Below are 20,708 nucleotides of genomic sequence, written 5' to 3'. Positions count from 1 at the left end.
CAACATGGTGAAACCCCATCTCTACCAAAAAATACAAAAATTAGCTGGGCTTAGTGGTGTGCGCCTGCAGTCCCAGCCACTTGGGAGGCTGAGGTGGGAGAATTGCTTGAACCGGGAGGCAGAGGTTGCAGTGAGCTGAGATTGCGCCACTGCACTCCAGCCTGGGCGACAGAGCAAGGCCGTGTCTCAAAAAAAAAAAAAAAAAAGAAAAAAGAAAAAAAAGAGAAACAGAGAGGAAAGAAAGAGAGAGAGAGAGGAAGGAAGGAAGGAAAGAGAGAGAAAGAAAGAAAGAGAGAGAGAGGGAAAGGAAGGAAGGAAAGAGAGAGAGAGAAAGAGAGAAAGAAAGAGAGAGAGAGAGAGAGAGAAAAGAAAGAGGGGACGGGCACAGTGGCTCACGCCTGTAATCCCAGCACTTTGGGAGGCCATGGTGGGTAGATCATGAGGTCAGGAATTTGAGACCAGCCTGGCTAACATGGTGGAACCCCATTTCTACTAAAAATAAAAAAATTAGCTGGGCGTGGTGATGCGTGCCTGTAATCTCAGCTACTCGGGAGGCTGAGGCAGGAGAATCACTTGAACCCGGGAGGCGGAGGTTGCAGTGAGCCGAGATCACGCCACTGCACTCCAGCCTGGGTGACAGAGTGAGACTCTGTCTCAAAAAATAAAAAAGAAAGAAAGAGTGAAAGAGAGAGAGAAGAAAAAGAAAAAAAGGAAAGAAAGAGAGAAAAAGAGAGATAAAAGAAAGAAAAAGAAGAGAAGAGAGAGAGGAAGAGAAAGAGGTCTGAGACTGGGAGTCAGTAATTTATAAAGAAAAGGGGTTTCATTGGCTCCCAGTTCTGCAGGCAGTACAGGAACCATGATGCTGGCATCTGCTCAGCTTCTGAGGAAGCCTCAAGAAACTTTCAATCATGGTGGAAGGTGAAGTGGGAGCAAGGTGTTAAGACGGGGGGATGGTGCTACACACTTCTTAAACAACCAGATCCCATGAGAACCCACTTATTATACAGTACCCAGTAGGGATGTTGCTAACCCATTAGAAACCGCCTCCATGATCCAATCACCTCCCACCCGGCCACTCCTCCAACATTGGGGATTACATTTCAACAAGAGCTTTGGGTGGGGACACAGATCCAAACCATAGCAGTCCCGGTGTCTACTGTTCACTTCTTTCTGTCCATGTGTGGTCAGTGTCTCACTGTCACTTATGGGTGAGAACATGAGGTAGTTGGTTTTCTGTCCCTGTGTTAATTCAATTAGGATAATCACCTCCAGCTCCGTTCATGTCGCTGCAAAGAACATGATCTCATTCTTTTTCATGGCTGTGTAGTATTCCATGGTGTGTATGTATCACATTTTCTTTATCTGGCAATCCTGCACTTCCTCATCTGTACATGGAGATAATAACAGAACCACTTCAGGAGGTGGAGGGACATTTTAATGACACAAATGTTAAGTGCCTGGCACCTGTTGCTAGTGTCCCCATCTTTGTTACTAGAGTTTTTTGGCTGCATGAGGTGGCTCACACCTGTAATCCCAGAACTTTGGGAGGCTGAGGCAACAGGATTGCTTGAGGAGAGGCATTAGAGACCAGCCTGAGCAACATAGCGAGACTCTGTCTCCACAAAAAAATACAAAAATTAGCCAGCTATGGTGGTGCATGCTTGTAATCCCAGGTACTTGGGAGGCTGAGACAGGGGGATCACTTGGGCCCAGGAATTTGAGGTTGCGGTGAACTGTGATTGTGCCACTATACTCCAGCCTGGGTGACAGAGTAAGACCCTGTCTCTAAAAAATAAAAATTAAAAGAATTTTACATCTGTCAAAAGTCATGCTGGGATCGGGACTAGCTATGTAATTTGCAAGACCCAGTGAACAATGAAAATGCAGAACTCCTTGCTTTAAAATTATTAAGAATTTGGCCGGGCACGGTGGCTCACGCCTGTCATCCCAGTACTTTCGGAGGCTGAGGCGGGAGGATCACCTGAGGTCAGGAGTTTGAGGCCAGCCTGGCCAACAAGGTGAAACCCTGTCTCTATTAAAAATACAAAAATTAGCCGGGTGTGGTGGCACATGCCTGTAGTCCCAGCTACTTGGGAGGCTGAGGCAGGAGAATCGCTTGAACCCGGAAGGAGGAGGTTCCAGTGAGGCGAGATGGTGCCACTGAACTCTAGCCTGGGTGTCAGAGCAAGACTCTGTCACAAAAATAAGTAAATAAATAAAAATTAAAATAAAATGAATAAGCATTTCAGAGGGGCAACAGCAGAGCATTAAACTGACAGAAAAGGGTCCTGCATCCACTGCCTGAGATGTGGGAGGGATGGAAATGAGCAGTGATTTGGGGCAGGGGTGGGGAAGAGTGTGCTTCCAGAATACTGACCTCTGAGCCCACTGCCTGGTCCCACTGCACCTACAGGACTGTTTCAGGACTGCTGGAAAATCAGGGTGTGGAAGAGCAGCAGAGAGGTTCATGGACAAGGGAGGGAAGGAACAGGGTGGCCCACCCATTCCAGGAGTGGATGTGATTTTTGATGTGAACTTTGTTGGAAACACATTGATATGAAACATATATTTTCTTATTCTATTTCAGTAGATGTCCCGTCAAATATTGCAAAAATTATCATCGGCCCCCTCATCTTTGTCTTTCTCTTCAGTGTTGTGATTGGAAGTATTTATCTATTCCTGAGAAAGAGGTGAGTTCAGTGAGTTCAGTGGTGTGCTGGGAACAGTTGGTTCTCTGGGGGAAAACATGCCTTGATATAGGTATAGGTATATTTAAGTTTATTATGAATTTTACTGATATAGGATGTGTAACATGCAATTTACAGATAATTGTCATAATATGATATACACAACTCTTTATTGTAAATTCCCTCTAGCCAGTTGATTCTCACAGAATATTTTTATTGATTTTTTTTTTTTGCCCAAACCTTTATATCCGAAGCTAACCTATTATTGCAATTGATAAACAAGTAAAGCTCCAATGTGAATGTTGATTAAGTTTTCAGAATTTACATTAAAGAGTAGGACTTGACTGGGCACAGTGGCTCACACCTGTAATCCTAGCACTTTGGGAGGCCAAGGCGGGTGAATCACCTGAGGTCAGGAGTTCGAGACCAGCCTGGCCAACATGGTGAAACCTCGTCTCTACTAAAAATACTAAAAAATTAACCGGGCATGGTGGTGGGCGCCTGTAATCCCAGCTACTCAGGAGGCTGAGGCAGGAGAATTACTGAACCCTGGAGGCGGAGGTTGCAGTGAGCTGAAATTGCACCATTGCATTCTAGCCTGGGCGACAGAGGGAGACTCCGTCTCGGGAAAAGAAAAAAAAAGTAGGACAAAACTGAAATAAGACATATATGTTCATCAGTGATATGAGTGACGTCTTTGCTGAGTCAGATGGTAATTTTTAAATATCAGAAGAACATTTTGTGCCACGTGCAACATCACAGTTGCAGACTTGACACGCTTTTAAGTTTAATCTACATGATTAAACATTTTTCTCGGCCGGGCACGGTGGCTCACACCTGTAATCCCAACACTTTGGGAGGCCGAGGCGGGCGGATCATGAGGTCAGGAGTTCGAGACCAGCCTGACCAACATGGTGAAACCCCGTCTCTACTAAAAATACAAAAATTAGCAAGGCGTGGTGGTGTGCGCCTGTAATCCCAGCTTCTCAGGAGGCTGAGGCAGGAGAATCACTTGAACCCAGGAGGCGGAGGTTGCAGCGAGCTGAGATCGCGCCATTGCACTCCAGCCTGGGCAACAGAGTGAGACTTTGTCTCAAAAACAAAACAAAACAAAAAAGTATTTTTCTCATCACTTTCTCAAGCCTGGACAAACAACAGAACAACAAATCCAGTCCTGAGTTATAGCATTTGCCAGTTTCCGTAATGTAAATATTCCCAGGATGTCTAAATTCAAGCTGTAGACGTATTACTGAGTGCAGTGTTAGATACATAACAGCTCCCCATTGAATCCACCCTATGGATACAATATGGTGTATAAATGATATAATGTAAATAACCTCAACTGCATTGATCATAGTAAAATGTAGCATGAGAGTTAGGAAGTGATGAGTTTTGAACATGTATTGTCTTTGCTTTTATGATAATTTATTTAATTGTAAGCCTCTATAATTTATATTTTTTGTTCTATTTGGAAGGCATTGTACAATTTAATCTTTAATGATGCTTGTATTTAGCAACTGGCTCACTAGTTTCCTGAAAATTTAATAATTGTTTCTCATCAGTCGGGATGAGCTCGCTCTAGAACAGTACTGGGTGAGTGGCTTTTAAGTGTTACATGGATGGCCACAAATTATTTAAAAAGCCAGCCAGAGCCCTGCATGGTCGTGCATATCTGTAGTCCCAGCCGCTCGGGAGGATGAGGCAGGAGGATCACTTGAGACCAAGAGTTCAAGACCAGCCTGGGCAACATAGTGAGACCCTGTCTCTATGAAATTTTAAAAATTAGCCAGGTGTGGTGTTGAGCACCTGTATTCCCAGCTATTCAGAAAGCTGAAGTGGGAGGATCTCTGGAGCCCAGAAGGTTAAGACTGCAGTGAGCTATGATTATACCACTGCCCTCCAGCCACAACACAGCAAGACTGCAACTCTGAAATGTAAAAACAAAACAAAAAAAAACCACCCAAGGAGGGATGAGTGTTCCCATGTTGATGCACTTACATACCTGTCTGATGGGCTTCCATTCAAAACATAAAGGTCCCCCATCCCTGCCCTAGACTGCATCTAGGATTATGGGGATTCTGCTGGTAAGGGCTGCCATTTGCCTTGGGGAGTCTTGTATGAAACACCTTTCTGCAGAGTCCCATGAGAATCTCAAGCTAACGTGCCTCGTTTTCCTCCTCCAGGCAGCCAGATGGGCCGCTGGGACCGCTTTACGCTTCTTCAAACCCTGAGTATCTCAGTGCCAGTGATGGTGAGTACCATCCCTTCCCTGTGGGTGGCCAGAACCCTACTCATCAGCTTCCTTTGCCTTCACCATTGAGTGAGAGTGAAGGATGGGTTCCCCAGGGAGGCCAAGAAAAGCCCTCTTATTCATTTGAGCTTGCCAAACTGCCCTTGCTGCAGAAACCTCATTACTGTGTGCATCTGGACACATGGTATTTGGCACCTGCCTGAATGGGGTCATCTAGCTGGTCTGGGACCCTTGGGCAGGGTCGACCACTTGGGCTGGGCTCAGCTGGGCGGTTCTTCTGGTCTTGCCTGGCTTCACCCATGTAGCTACATTTTGCTGGTGTGTCAGCTAGCACTCGGTAGTCTTAGATGATTTCACTCACATGTCTGGTGGTCAGCAGGCTGGGTGGTCCCAAGGTGGGGGCCCTAAGCTGGGGGAGGCTGAGCCTCACTCTGTCCATGTAGCCTCTTAGGCTCCAGCAGGCTGGCTCAGGCTTCATTGCATGGTCCTCTGTTGGTTCCTAGTAGCAAGCTCCAGGGCAAGCTCCAGGGCAACAGTCCATTCCAAATCTCTGCTTGGGTCATTCTTGTTGATTCCCATTGACCAAAATAACTCACAAGGCCATGCCCAGGGCCAAGGGGTGGTGAGATAGACTCTACCTTTTCATGGGAAGAGCTCCAAGTATCCTGGCTTTTTTTTTCCCCAACCTATTACAACCTGTCTTCCATCCCCTTGGCACTTTGCAGAAACAGTAGTCTCAGGTGGGAAGTATCATCATTCCACAGCAAGGGTCTGAAATCAGACAAGAAGGATGGGGATGCAGGTTTGCCTCAGGACATATTGGCCAGGATCTTGGACCAGTTGTGGCTCCTTCCTTGAGTCTCTGCCATGCCCTCTCCATGGGTGCAGATGCCTGTTCTGTTCTCGGCCATATGCCCAGTGCCCGGCATGGGTCCTGGATCACAGAACTCATTTCATGAGTGTTTTCGAGGGGGTTTGGGTGAGGGCTTGGGTGGAAGGTGGCTGCAGACCCCCAAGGGATCCGCCAAGGATGCTGTGTAGATAAGTGAGAAGTAGTGTTTCCATGCTCTGTGTACGTGCCGGACGAGTGGGAGGTGCCTCGAGAGAAGATCACCCTCCTTCGAGAGCTGGGGCAGGGCTCCTTCGGCATGGTGTATGAGGGCAATGCCAGGGACATCATCAAGGGTGAGGCAGAGACCCGCGTGGCGGTGAAGACGGTCAACGAGTCAGCCAGTCTCCGAGAGCGGATTGAGTTCCTCAATGAGGCCTCGGTCATGAAGGGCTTCACCTGCCATCATGTGGTGAGTCCAGTGGGGATGGGACATGGGCTGGCTTTCCTGACCCTTCCCTTTCTCTGCCTCCTCCTCCTGCACAGAGCGACAGAGGACACAGGGTGTAACCTCCTACCCACCCCCCACTCCACTAAGCTTCCCATCCTAGAGGTGTGAGGAGGGATCATTCCCTTCTCAAATCCCATCCTCTCCCACTTCGCCTGGAACCAGACTCTATCACTGTCTCATCACTTTCTGGAATGTTTCATTGCTTTCCAGAATCTTTCATCACTTTCTGGAATCTTCCATCATTTTCTGGAATCTTCCACCACTTTTCGGAATCTTCCATCATTTTCCACAATCTTCCATTGCTTTTTAGACTCTTCCATTTCTTGCTTTTTCCTGGCACCTTTGTAACCCAGGACCACACAGAGGTCCACCTGATACCACCTGCCCTCGTTCCTACTCTCCTTTGAAGGCAGCACAAACTCTTCCTGCCTTTCTGCTCCTTTGTTCCTCTTTGAGTCCCATGTGCTTTCATCCTTGCCACACATATTTATGGGGCATTTAAAGCCCTGCTCTTGTCCCTGTGATACAGTGGATACCTGCCCCTGTAGAGCTTCCAAAACAGCAGGCGGAGACAGACTCCAAAACCTTTATTTTTATTTTATTTCATATATATATATATATATATATATATATTTTTTTTTTTTTTTTTTTTTTTTCTGAAAGGGAGTCTCGCTTTGTTGTGCAGGCTGGAGTGCAGTGGCACAATCTCAGCTCACTGCAATCTCCACCTCCTGGGTTCACACTATTCTCCTGCCTCAGCCTCCCGAGTAGCTGGGACTACAGGCGCCTGCTACCACGCCTGGCTAATTTTTTTTTTTTTTTTTTTTTTTTTTTTGAGATGGAGTCTCACTCTGTCACCCAGGCTGGAGTGCAGTGGTATGATCTCAGCTCACTGCAACCTCTGCCTGCTGGGTTCAAGCAATTCTCCTGCCTCAGCCTCTCGAGTAGCTGGGACTGCAGGTGCCCGCCACCACGCCCAGCTAATGCTTTTTATATTTTTTTTATTAGAGATGGGGTTTCACCATGCTGGCCAGGCTGGTCTTGAACTTCTGACCTCGTGATCCACCCGCCTTGGCCTCCCAAAGTGCTGGGATTACAGGCGTGAGCCCCCGCGCCCAGCGCCTGGCTAATTTTTTTGTATTTTCAGTAGAGACGGGGTTTCACTGTGTTAGCCAGGATGGTCTCGATCTCCTGACCTCATGATCCGCCTGCCTTGGCCTCCCAAAGTGCTGGGATTACAGGCGTGAGCCACCGCGCCCAGCCTATTTTTATATATTTTTAAGACAGAGTCTCTCTCTGTCGCCCAGCGTGGAGTGCAGTGGCACAATCTCGGCTCACTGCAACCTCTGCCTCCCAGGTTCAAGCAATTCTCCTGCTGCGGCCTCCTGAGTATCTAGAATAACAGGAGCCCACCACCACACCCAGCTAATTTTTGTATTTTTAGTAGAGATGGGGTTTCGCCATGTTGGCCAGGCTGGTCTCAAACTCCTGACTTCAGGTGATCCACCAGCCTCAGCCTCCCAAAGTGCTGGGATTACAGGCATAAGCCACCACCCCCGGCTGACTCCAAACCCTTTATACATTAGGAGAAAATGCTATGGAAACATGAAGAAAGGGAGGAAAGGAAGGTTGGACAGGGGTGTATTTGAGCAAAGACTTAGAGGACATGAGGAGCTGGGCCCTGTGGATGTGGCAGGGAACAGAGAGCCAGGCAGAGGGAATGGTTAAAATACAAAGGCCTGGCTGGGTGCAGTGGCTATAATCCCAGCACTTTGGGAGGCTGAGGCAGGCGGATCACCAGAGGTCGGGAGTTCAAGACCAGTCTGACCAACATGGAGAACTCCTGTCTCTACTAAAAATACAAAAATTAGCTGGGTGTGGAGGCGGGCACCTGTAACCCCAGCTACTCGGGAGACTGAGGCAGGAGAATTGCTTGAACCCGGGAGGCAAAGGTTGCAGTGAGCCGAGATCACGCCACTGCACTCTAGCCTGGGTAACAGCAAGATTCCGTCTCGAAAAAAAAAAAAAAAAAAAATACAAAGGCCTATCTGTCTGCTGTCCAGGCAGGTCTGTCTGCTCTCCTAGACCAGGGCTGAGCACGCTGCATCCAGGCCACAGGGTGCTGTGTGTGACATAGACACCAGGGAGGGAGGAGAACCCTGGTGAGTCGAATCACGGACCCTCCTCCAAGAACCCTGGTTGCTTGCTCCGCAGGTGCGCCTCCTGGGAGTGGTGTCCAAGGGCCAGCCCACGCTGGTGGTGATGGAGCTGATGGCTCACGGAGACCTGAAGAGCTACCTCCGTTCTCTGCGGCCAGAGGCTGAGGTAAGCTGCTTCGGGGGACCCAGCGGGGTACTCGGTGGAGCACCCGCTCCTGGCCTCCTCGGATCCCAGTGCTGCTGAAACACCAACCCCGTGTTTCTGTTTTAGAATAATCCCGGCCGCCCTCCCCCTACCCTTCAAGAGATGATTCAGATGGCGGCAGAGATTGCTGACGGGATGGCCTACCTGAACGCCAAGAAGTTTGTGCATCGGGACCTGGCAGCGAGAAACTGCATGGTCGCCCATGATTTTACTGTCAAAATTGGAGGTTCGTCTGGCTTTCTGCTTTGAAAACATAACGACCCAGGCCAGGTTTGATTTCAGAAGGAAGTTTTCTATAATGAGCCATTAAGTCTTTTCTGATAATATAAAGGGGCAAGATACTTCTTTTTGTTTTTTTTTTTGTGGGGTTTTTTTTGTTTTGTTTTGTTTTGTTTTTTTGTTTTTGGGACAGAGTCTTACTCTGTCTGTCACCCAGGCTGGAGTGCAGTGGCGTGATCTCAGCTCACTGCAACCTCCACCTCCCAGGTTCAAGTGATTCACCTGCCTCAGCCTTCCAAGTAGCTGGGACTACAGGTGTGCGCCACCATGCCCAGCTAATTTTTGTATTTTTAGTGGAGACGGGGTTTCATCCATGTTGGCCAGGATAGTCTTGATCTCCTGACCTCATGATCCTCCTGCCTCGGCCTCCCAAAGTGCTGGGATTACAGGCGTGAGCCACTGCACCGGCTTTTTTTTTTTTTTTTTCCTTTTTTCTGACATGGAGTCTTGCTCTGTCGCCCAGGCTGGAGTGCAGTGACAGGATCTCGGCTCACTGAACCTCCACCTCTTGGGTTCAAGCGATTCTCCTGCCTCAGCCTTCTGAGTAGCTAGGATTACAGGCGTGCGCCACCACACCCAGCTACTTTTTGTATTTTTAGTAGAGACGGAGTTTCACTGTGTTGGCCAAGATGGTCTCAAACTCCTGACCTCAAATGATCCACCTGTGTTGGCCTCCCAAAGCACTGGGATTACAGGCATGAGCCACTGTGCCTGGCTGGGCAAGATTTTGGATGGGGACCCCCCCACCCCAGCTGTCATTTAATTGCATATATTGATAAACTCACTTACCCATTCACTTCTTTAAAAGATATGTTTGTAGGACCGGGGGTCCCGCCTGTAATCTCAGTGCTTTGGAAGTCCAATGCGTAAAGACTGCTTGAGTCCAGGAGTTTGAGACCAGCCTGGGTAACATAGTGAGACTCCATCTCCTTGAAAAGATTTTTTAAAAAGTGGGGTGTGGTGGTGCACACCTGTGGTCCCAGCTACTCAGGAGGCTGGGGTGGGAGGATTGCTTGAGCCCAGGAGGTGGAGGCTGCAGTGAGCTGTGACTGCATCGCTGCACTCCAGCCTGGGTGACAGTGAGACGCTATTTCAAAAAACAAATAAAAAAGGAATATAGAGGGGGACCAGAGCAGCGTGAGATGTGAGGATGAGGAGAGAGGCAGAAACCAGACCCAGAAGGACCTTGCGTGTCACAGCAAGTCATCTCGACATTATCTTACATTAGCAAGGGGCAGCAGGAAGTGATATGATTCTATTTATGACTCAAAAAGACATCTCCTGGCCAGGTGCGGTGGCTCACCCCTGTAATCCCAGCACTTTGGGAGGCCGAGGTAGGTAGATTACCTGAGATCAGGAGTTTGAGACCAGCCTGGTCAACACGGTGAAACCCTGTCTCTACTCAAAATACAAAACATTAGCTAGACATGGTGGCAGACAGCTGTAATCCTAGCTACTCAGGAGGCTGAGGCAAGAGAATTGCTTGAATCAGGGAGGTAGAGGTTGCAGTGAGCCAAGATTGCACCACTGCACTCCAGCCTGGAGGACAGAGTGAGACTCCATATCAAAAAAAAAAAAAGAAAAATGTAGCTTCTTTGTGATTTGGTACCTTCTTTTCCCTCCCTTTAAACAGTAGCCCATCTTCCCCCTTCACTTCCCCATGCGTACCCTCAGAATCCATTCTTACTGGATTTGGCCACCACCCAGGTGAGCGCAGACGTGGGCCAGGTGAACCCCTCTTAGGGCTCTGTGAGAGGTGGGGCAGTCAAGGTGGCAGATGCTAGGACCAAGGCTGAAGGTTAAGAGCGTGTGAACCTTTTGTGTTGTCAGACTTTGGAATGACCAGAGACATCTATGAAACGGATTACTACCGGAAAGGGGGCAAGGGTCTGCTCCCTGTACGGTGGATGGCGCCAGAGTCCCTGAAGGATGGGGTCTTCACCACTTCTTCTGACATGTGGTGAGTTGTGTGTGGATGGGTGGATGGACACTGGGCTTGAATTCCAGGTGCTAGTGAGAGCCAAGAGCGGGGGAAGGAAGCCTGCCATCCTCCTGGACGCCCCATCAAGGAAAGGAAGGCAGCGTCCTGTCTGAGGATCTTCCCACGGCTACTCTTATGTCCTGACTAATCCTGTAGGCATTGTGAACCCTGAAAATCTGAGACAGGTCTCAGTTAATTTAGGAAGTTTATTTTGCCAAGGTTGAGGACGCATGCCTGTGGCACAGCCTCAGGTGGTCCTGAGGACAGGTGCCCAAGGTGGTCAGAGCACAGTTTGGTTTTATACATTTTAGGGAGACATGAGACATCAGTCAACATATATAAGATGAACATTGGTTCGGTCTGGAAAGACGGGACAACTCGAAGCGGGGAGGGAGCTTCCAGGTTGTAGGTAGATAAGAGACAAATGGTTGCATTCTTTTGAGTTTCTGATGCGCCTCTCCAAAGGAGCCAATCAGATATGCAGGTATCTCAGTGAGCAGAGTGGGGACTCTGAATAGAATGGGAAGCAGGTTGGTCCAAGCAGTTCCCAGCTGGACTTTTTCCTTGAGTTTAGTGATTTGGGAGCCCCAAATTGATTTTCCTTTCCCAGCATTTATGAACTGCAGCATGAATTGTTTTATTAAGTGGCCAACCATGTTCTAGAAACCAAGAGATGTATTTGTGCGTGTGTGTGTGTGTATGTGTGTGCATATGTGTGTTTGCATGTGTGTGCGTGTGTGCGTTTGGGTGTGTGTGTGTGTTTGTGTGTGTATATGTGTTTGTGTGTGTTTGCATTTGTATTTGCATGTATGTGTTGGCATGTGTGTTTGCATGTGTGCATTGGCGTGTGTGTGCGTTTGCGTGTGTGTTTGCGTGTGTGTTTGCGTGTGTGTTTGCGTGTGTGTTTGCGCGTGTGTGTGTGTCTAAATGGCTTCTTTGTTACTACTATCAACTGTCATCGGCAGGTCCTTTGGCGTGGTCCTTTGGGAAATCACCAGCTTGGCAGAACAGCCTTACCAAGGCCTGTCTAATGAACAGGTGTTGAAATTTGTCATGGATGGAGGGTATCTGGATCAACCCGACAACTGTCCAGAGAGAGTGTAAGTGCAGAAAGGGTTTAAGGTGTGTGAGGTGTTCGTCGAAAGGGTATTGCCCTTTACACGTGTGCTTGGTTTTGCCTTTCCTATGTCTACACGCTCACCGTGTTTGCATGCTGTATGTTACAGGTGTGTTTGTGTTTGCATAGCTTGTCTTTACATGCATGCTTGCATTTGCATATTGCATTGTGGTACACACACTTGAGTTCCCCTATGTGCTACATGTACGCTTACGTTTGCATATTATATATTTACATAGGCATTTATGTTTGCATATTATATGTTTCTGTGTGCATCAGCATATCATGGCACATGTACACCTCATTTACATATGATAAGCACACATGTTTACATATTATGTCTTTACCTGCATGCTTGTGTTCGCAAATCATATGATTTTCTTGCATATTGTATCTTTGGAAGGTTGCACAAAAAACCTATAGCAGTAGTTATCTTGGGAGAAGGGAACTGGAGACCTGGGGTTGGGGGAGAGAGACCTGTTAATTTTTTTTTTTTTTTTTTTTTTGAGATGGAATCTTGCTCTGTCACCCAGGCTGGAGTGCAGTGGTGCGATCTCGGCTCACTTCAAGCTCCGCCTCCCGGGTTCATACCATTCTCTTGCCTCAGCCTCCCGAGTAGCTGGGACTACAGGCACCCGCCACTGCGCCCGGCTAATTTTTTTTTTTTTTTTGTATTTTTAGTAGAAACGGGGTTTCACCGTGGTCTCGATCTCCTGACCTCGTGATCCACCCAGCTTGGCCTCCCAAAGTGCTGGGATTACAGCCGCCTGTTAATTCTTTATACACTTAAAATTTTGTCAGGTAGCTGGGCATGGGTGGCTCATGCCTGTAATCCCAAGCAATTTGGGAGACCGAGGTGAACGATCACCTAAGGTCAGGAGTTCAAGACCAGCCTGGCCAACATGGTGAAACCCCGCCTCTATTAAAAATATAAAAATTACCCAGGCGCGGTGGTGGGCGCCTGTAATCCCAGCTACTCAGGAGGCTGAGGCAGGAGAATTGCTTGAATCGGGGAGGCAGAGGTTGCAGTGAGCAGAGACTGCACAAATTGCACTGCAGCCTGGGTGACAGAGTGAGATTCTGTCTCAAAAACAAACACAGACACACAAAAATTTTGTCAGGCATACGTATTATATATTCCCCCCTCCAAATATATATGCATATGTACATATATATATATTTAGATGAAGTCTCGCTGTGTCACCCAGGCTGGTAGAGTGCAGTGGCACAATCACAGCTCACTGCAACCTTGAACTCCTGGACTCAGCCTCCTGGCTCAACCTCCCAAAGTGCTGGGATTACTCTTGAGCCAGTTTTGAAATGAGGAAGCCCTTTTCAAAACCATCTTTCAGGCTGGACAGGATGGCTCATGCCTGGAATCTCAGCACTTTGGGAGGTTGAGGCAGGAGGATGGCTTGAGCCCAGGAGTTCAAGGCTGCAATGAGCTATGATTGCGCCACTGCACTCCATCCTGGGTGACAAAGTGAGAAACCCTGTCTCAAAAAAAAAAAAGCGGCCAGGCATGGTGGCTAACACCTGTAATCCCAGCACCTTGGGAGGCCAAGGTGGGTGGATCATTTGAGCCTAAGAGTTTGAAGCCAGCCTGGGCAACACAGCAAAACCCTGTCTCTGCAAAAAATACAAAAATTAGCTAGGCATGGTGGTGCACACCTGTGGTCCCAGCTACTTGGGAGGCCAAGGTGAGAGGATTGCTTGAGCCTAGGAGGCAGAGGCTGCAGTGAGCTATGATCATGCCACTGCACTCCAGCCTGGGTGACAGAATGAGACGCTGTGTCCAAAATAAGAAGAAGAAAAGCAAAAAGAAAACACCATCTCTCAGCACCTCTAGCATTGCTATTTCTGCCTTGACAATTGTCCACACACACAGCCAGCATCTGATGTGAGCACATGTGGTCCGTGGGTGTTGGCTGCAGGGACAAGAGTGGGGGTTTGGGAGGATGCTTGGCAGGGCCCCCAGACTCACCCAGGACGTGTCCTTCTGCCCCGCAGCACTGACCTCATGCGCATGTGCTGGCAATTCAACCCCAAGATGAGGCCAACCTTCCTGGAGATTGTCAACCTGCTCAAGGACGACCTGCACCCCAGCTTTCTGGAGGTGTCGTTCTTCCACAGCGAGGAGAACAAGGCTCCCGAGAGCGAGGAGCTGGAGATGGAGTTTGAGGACATGGAGAATGTGCCCCTGGACCGTTCCTCGCACTGTCAGAGGGAGGAGGCGGGGGGCCGGGATGGAGGGTCCTCACTAGGTTTCAAGCGGAGCTACGAGGAACACATCCCTTACACACACATGAACGGAGGCAAGAAAAACGGGCGGATTCTGACCTTGCCTCGGTCCAATCCTTCCTAACAGTGCCTACCGTGGCGGGGGCGGGCAGGGGTTCCCATTTTCGCTTTCCTCTGGTTTGAAAGCCTCTGGAAAACTCAGGATTCTCACGACTCTACCACGTCCAATGGAGTTCAGAGATCGTTCCTATACATTTCTGTTCATCTTAAGATGGACTCGTTTGGTTACCAATTTAACTAGTCCTGCAGAGGATTTAACTGTGAACCTGGAGGGCAAGGGGTTTCCACAGTTGCTGCTCCTTTGGGGCAACGACGGTTTCAAACCAGGATTTTCTGTTTTTTCGTTCCTCCCACCCGCCCCCAGCAGATGGAAAGAAAGCACCTGTTTTTACAAATTCTTTTTTTTTTTTTTTTTTTTTTTGCTGGTGTCTGAGCTGCAGTATAAAAGACAAAACTTCCTGTTTGTGGAACAAAAGTTCGAAAGAAAAAACAAAACAAAAACACCCAGCCCTGTTCCAGGAGAATTTCAAGTTTTACAGGTTGAGCTTCAAGATGGTTTTTTTGGTTTTTTTTTTTTCTCTCATCCAGGCTGAAGGATTTTTTTTTTTCTTTACAAAATGAGTTCCTCAAATTGACCAATAGCTGCTGCTTTCATATTTTGGATAAGGGTCTGTGGTCCCGGCGTGTGCTCACGTGTGTATGCACGTGTGTGTGTCCATTAGACACGGCTGATGTGTGTGCAAAGTATCCATGCGGAGTTGATGCTTTGGGAATTGGCTCATGAAGGTTCTTCTCAAGGGTGCGAGCTCATGTCCCCCTCTCTCCTTCCTTCTTATTGACTGGGAGACTGTGCTCTCGACAGATTCTTCTTGTGTCAGAAGTCTAGCCTCAGGTTTCTACCCTCCCTTCACATTGGTGGCCAAGGGAGGAGCATTTCATTTGGAGTGATTATGAATCTTTTCAAGACCAAACCAAGCTAGGACATTAAAAAAAAAGAAAGAAAGAAAGAAAGAAAAAACAAAATGGAAAAAGGAAAAAAAAAAGGAACTGAGATGACAGAGTTTTGAGAATATATTTGTAACATATTTAATTTTTAAAGTCTCTGGTATTAGCCTCATAAGTTATTGACTATTCCCCAGGGTTGGCGGGGAGTGGGGACATGAGTTGGTCTGCCTGTTGTGGGGCCGGGAAGGGGAGGGAGTCAGGCACAAGTGGCCTCTTTGTTTGGTCTTAAAGGCATCCATTTCTGGGAATGAAGCCATGTTCGCTGCTAACACTTTTGGACGTTGTGAGGCCACGTGGAGTGTGTGAGAGACTAGGTTTTATGGATGGTCTGGTTCAGGTACCAGGTCTGCTGGAAGGTTCCTGTTCGGATAAGCTGGTAGCTACCTAGCTCTGAGCCTGCCTTCAAGAACACCTGTGTTCATCCTCTGGTTCTCTGTGTGTACCTCTTGTGGCATTTCCTCTCCCGGGTGTGAGCATCCTACCGTTATTGTGCAAACCCAAGAACGTCAGATCCCAAAGCACAACAACCTGGATGGACTTTGGGAACATCTAAGCAATATAAGAGAGAGGTGCACTGAGAGTACGTCTTGGTCCCCTCCACCCTGAGAGCATCTGACGGTCCTCAGTACTGAACTCCCGGAAGCTGCTCTGAGCCCGGTGACCTCATCTGGGCCAGGTGTGGTGCCTGAGCTGAATGCTCAGGTGCTTACAGTGTTGCAATCCCTAAGAGAGTAGAGTCTGGAGGAGAAACCGTGAAAAAGACCTTTCACACCACCAAGAACTTCCGAATGGGCGTGAATCCACCGTTTCTTCTCTTTGCAAAAAGAACCACCACAGCTGCTCAAAGAACACAGTGAACTCATCACTTTGGTTCATCAAAAAATCATCGCCCATGCGTTATTCCTGAGTGCATTTTCTTACAACTTTTTGACTGCTTCCTTTTCTTCTTCTCTTACGAGTTGTGGGCTTAAGAATGGGATAGAGTCATAATGGCAACCTCCAAGCCCTCTCAATTCTTGATTAAGAACACAGGTAGACATGAATCCCAATTGTCTATTGCTATCTTATTTATATGATTTGGGAAAATACAGCATGTAAAAATATTGCTGAGGAGCCTCAGTGATTGGGTACAAGAAGCAAGAGTACAGAAATTATTTTTGCCAAATTTATTTTGTAAATATGAGGGTCTGTACCTAAATTTAAAAAAAAAACACGTAGAACTAGGTATTTTGTTCTCTTCTTAGTAAATTTGTAGTGGTTGTATACTACACTAGCTGCAATTTTCACATTTTTCTAATTCAGAAAGGTTTTTCTTATATTAGGGGAAAAAGTATTTATTTTAATATATAAAATCACTCTGAAAATCACTCTCATAAAAAATGGAGCGCATGTAAATTTTTATCAAAGAAAAATAAACAGGTGAATGGGGGATAGTGATTTTCTTTTTTCAGCACAGTCTACCTCAGTGTATTGTTAAGATGTGATTCAATCATGGACATCTTTGAGATTTCAGAATTCTACCTGGAACCGGTCTGAATCAGGGAACGTGTGTATCAGCTGATTCGAATGCCAGGGACCAGTAAGAATTTTGAGGGAGGGAGTTGGGATGGAGAAGGTATGGCCTTTATGTGAGCATAGATCCTTTTCTTCCTGGCTGGTAATATTCTTCTCTGAATTTAATCTTCCTTTAAAAAAAAAAAATCCTCCATCTATTGTCACTATGTTCCCCAAACATAAACTAAGTTCCAGGCTGTCATGATGTATCTGATATATGGGGTAACCCAGCAAGGTGTACCTTCCTTTGGTGAGAGATGGCTGCCGGGGCAAAGACGGGCTTTGATTCAGAACAAGCATTCCCACCTGTTCCGTGGAATCCCCCTGAAGTGAGCACAAAGGTGCCCTGGGCTCCCTGATGGTTTATTCCCACTCCTTTCAGGCTGGTGATGCACCTTACACACAAACACCTAATGCAATGTCTTTTTAAATTCTCCAAGTGGGATGGGAGCATGTGAGGGAAATTCCAATCCAAAACCCATTAATGTGCTGAACGCTTTTTTTTTTCTTTTTTTTTGCAACAACACCTTGGACCTCTGTGTTGGGGTTTGACTGACCTCAAGCTGATATTATTGGACCGTGTGCAGCTTTGATAACCCATGTGAGAGTCTAGGCAGGGCCAGTGGGGCCCAAATCTTGCTGCTCTTGTACTTTTAGGCACTGCCCTTGCAGACTCACCTTTCTCCACCTGCCCTGGAGAAAGGTAGGGTGTGCTGGGCCTGCCCCTTGCAAATGGGGTTCACCAGTTTCATTTATTTTGACTCTACTGCCACAGTGAAAAGAGCAAACAGCTATTGGGTTGCAAACCTCCTTTGACATTAGGAAATGTTGACTTTGTAACAATAAAACTTTGGTCCTAGAAAGACACAGTTGTCCTGGGAGTTTGTAGTGTTAAGTTGCAACAACAACAACAAAAAGCAACAAAACCAGCTTAGGGTAACACTTTTTGTTGCTTGTTTTTAAAGATGTCTCACTATGATTAAAACCCTTTTCATTAATGTAGTGAAAGCCACACAGGAGTTTCTTCTTCCAGGAGGTGAATACCAAGAACATCACTTTCTCTCTGCATCAGTGATGTCAAATACGCATCAGAAAATGTTCGGGTTTTAGGAGCTGTCCTAGGTGCTGTTTCATCATTGGAAGCAGTGAGAAAGAGAAGCACTGCTGCTTGTCTGGATATAGGCTGAGGATGATTGAGGGAAGCTATGGGAACTGACACAGGGGTCTGCACAGGTCATCCTGTGACCCTGGGGACTATGTTACCAACTGACAGACAGATCTTTCACTGTATCCTACCAGGGCAGGTAGTCCACCAAGAAATGTGCTTATTGGATTGGGAGGTGTTTATTTGTAGTCTGCTGTAACACGTGTGAAAGAGCAGGAGCGTCATCAGCATATGACTTGCACTGGTCATCTGGTAAATGGATGTGCTTTAGTCCCAGTGCTAATCATTTCTCTCCTTCACAGTGGGTGGGAGTTTAGGGTTAAATGTCCTTTGAATGTCACCTGGTGAGTCCTTGACACCTTAGGCTCTTCAGAAACAATGGTTTTGTTGAGGATGGGGAACAGGGAATGCCGATTTTATATACATGGTACACGGAGAGGGGTGTCACTTCAGAAAATCTTCCAGCATGTTCTTCAGAATATTAATTTATATGAGCGGTGAGGTTGGGAATGAAAAGAACAGGTCAGCACTTTTTTTTTTCCTAGAACATACAAAAGAACATGGTGGACTTTCAGGGGAGTGCAATGGAAGGTGAATATTTCCTTAAGGGTCCCCGAGAAATGGGAGTGAGGGGAGGGGACACAACGGCTTTTTGAGCTTACTTTTACCTTCTGATACTAGTCAAGGTCCAGAACCAGCCACCAGCCAAATTTCTATCTGGGTGCGGGCCACTGAAAATCCTTGTTAAAAACCAGATCACAAATCTGGGGCTCTTGGTCCCATTGGAGAAGGAAGGAAGAGCCTCAAAATAAGTGTGCCTCCATGCACATATTCAGGAACGGCTTGTTTAGTCTTTACACTTTGCCTGAAAGTTGCTGCTCCTCGTCCCTTTGTGTGCCTGGGTGGCCTCGGCCCTGTGCGTTGGCAACGCAGGATCAAATGTGCTGCAGCTTTTGCAGAAAACAACTCAGAAACACAAAACCCACCAACAGCTCAATTATTATTTTTTTCAATGTTTTCCTACAAGAGCCAAGTAGCACCATGTACAGAAGACGCCTTTTTTTTTGGAATATTGAAATCGTTCTGCATGTAAAATATGGGATAATGACCTGTTTATATTAAAATTCTGATTAAATTATCTGAGAATACGCTTGTTTTTGTGTGGTGTCCCGGTAAGGACCTGTCGTGTGGTCGGGGGATGGGGCTATGAGTTGGGCTGCGTTAAGGAAAACCTCTTGGAATATGTAGGTGCCTTTTTTTAGAGGAGAAAAACACCTAGATTCTTCCACACATGAAAAGGGAGGTTAAATAGTTGCTACCAGCAGAGTTGATGACTCGTAGGGACATACTTGTATGGCCAAACTGGTGGTTTAAATATTGCACTATTTCCATACCATTTGGTAAGCAAGTGCTTCCCCAAGGGCTCCCAGACCTCCCCATGGTCCAACCACTAAAGGGTTCACTCCGAGAATACCAATGAACCTTCAAGATCTTGCTCTATTCTGACATGCGGGAAACTCACATGTTAAATATTTTCAATGTCATCCTGGGAGTGGAGACCTGTCCCAGGTTGGGTGGACAGGTGAGTGACCATGGGTTAGGCCATGGGATTGAAAGCCTTTTGAATAGTCTTTCTTGAGTGGCTTAAAACAGCAACTGTTTATTTATTTTCTTTTTTTGTTTGTTTGTTTTTGTTTTTGTTAGTTTGTTTTTTGAAATGGAGTCTCACTCTGTCACCCAGGCTGGAGGACAGTGGTGCAATCTCAGCTCACCGCAACTCTGTCTCCCGGGTTCAAGCAGTTCTCCTGCCTCAGCCTCCCAAGTAGCTGGGATTACAGGTGTGTACCACCATTCCCAGCTAATTTTGTATTTTTAGTTTCATCATGTTGGCCAGACTCGTCTCAAACTCCTGACCTCAGGTGATCCGCCCACCTCAGCCTCCCAAAGTGCTGAGATTACAGGTGTGAGCCACCACACCCAGCCTTATTATTATTATCATTATGATGATTATTTTTGTATTTTTAGTAGAGACGGGTTTTCGCCATGTTGCCCAGGCTGGTCTCGAACTACTGTTCTCAAGCGATCTGCCCGCCTCGGCCTCCCAAAGTGCTGGGATTGCAGGCGTGAGCCATGGTGCCTGACCTATTTCTTACAGTTCTATGTGTTGGTTGGGTGGTTCTTCTGGGAACAGCCTCACTCCTGTGCTGAGGCCTCTGCTGGGAGAGCCAGGATTGCTTGTCTTCTAGGAGGTTCACTCAGGCTTGTTCATATGGTGGTGGTTGCAGGGATACCCAGTCGGAAGGAACAAAAAGCCCCCAAATGTAAATATTTTCCAAACTTCTGCTCGTGTGGTATTTGCTACTGTCCCATTGCCCAAAGTAAGTCCCATGGCCAAAGCCAGAGTCAGCTTTGGAGAGGACTGTCCAAGGATGCAGATAAAAGGTGATGTGAACCAACTAGAGCCCAGTCCTGCAATAATCTTCCACTCCTTTACCCTCCTATCATTATTATTATATTTTTTTAATAATATAAAAGTGGGCCGGGTGCGGTGGCTCATGCCTGTAATCCTAGCACTTTAGGAGGCTGAGGCGGGCCGATCACAAGGTCAGGAGATCGAGATCTTGGCCAGGAGATCACCTGGCCAACATGGTGAAACCCCGTCTC

The 20,708-nt window shown here is 47.2% G+C and overlaps 1 protein-coding gene across 2 annotated transcripts in view; it reads left to right on the top strand.

The window, feature by feature from the left end:
* The window catches only part of INSR (insulin receptor), a 184,803-nt gene extending 165,621 nt beyond the window's left edge, over positions 1-19,182 (top strand). Inside the window, exons 14-21 of one of the 2 annotated variants that reach the window (XM_034945359.3) lie at positions 2,591-2,690; positions 4,871-4,938; positions 5,995-6,239; positions 8,493-8,603; positions 8,709-8,868; positions 10,752-10,881; positions 11,868-12,002; positions 14,030-19,182. In XM_034945359.3, the coding sequence (XP_034801250.1) occupies positions 2,591-2,690; positions 4,871-4,938; positions 5,995-6,239; positions 8,493-8,603; positions 8,709-8,868; positions 10,752-10,881; positions 11,868-12,002; positions 14,030-14,384 (1,304 nt within the window). In that variant the 3' untranslated portion in view covers positions 14,385-19,182. Of the gene's footprint in view, positions 1-2,587; positions 2,691-4,870; positions 4,939-5,994; positions 6,240-8,492; positions 8,604-8,708; positions 8,869-10,751; positions 10,882-11,867; positions 12,003-14,029 lie in introns of both variants that reach the window. The other variant, XM_034945358.3, reaches the window with a different exon arrangement.
* The last annotated feature ends 1,526 nt before the right edge of the window (positions 19,183-20,708 follow it).

This window comes from Pan paniscus, chromosome 20, assembly GCF_029289425.2.
Source record: "Pan paniscus chromosome 20, NHGRI_mPanPan1-v2.0_pri, whole genome shotgun sequence".
NCBI lineage: Eukaryota > Metazoa > Chordata > Mammalia > Primates > Hominidae > Pan > Pan paniscus.
This window is presented reverse-complemented; position numbering and strand designations above follow the sequence as displayed.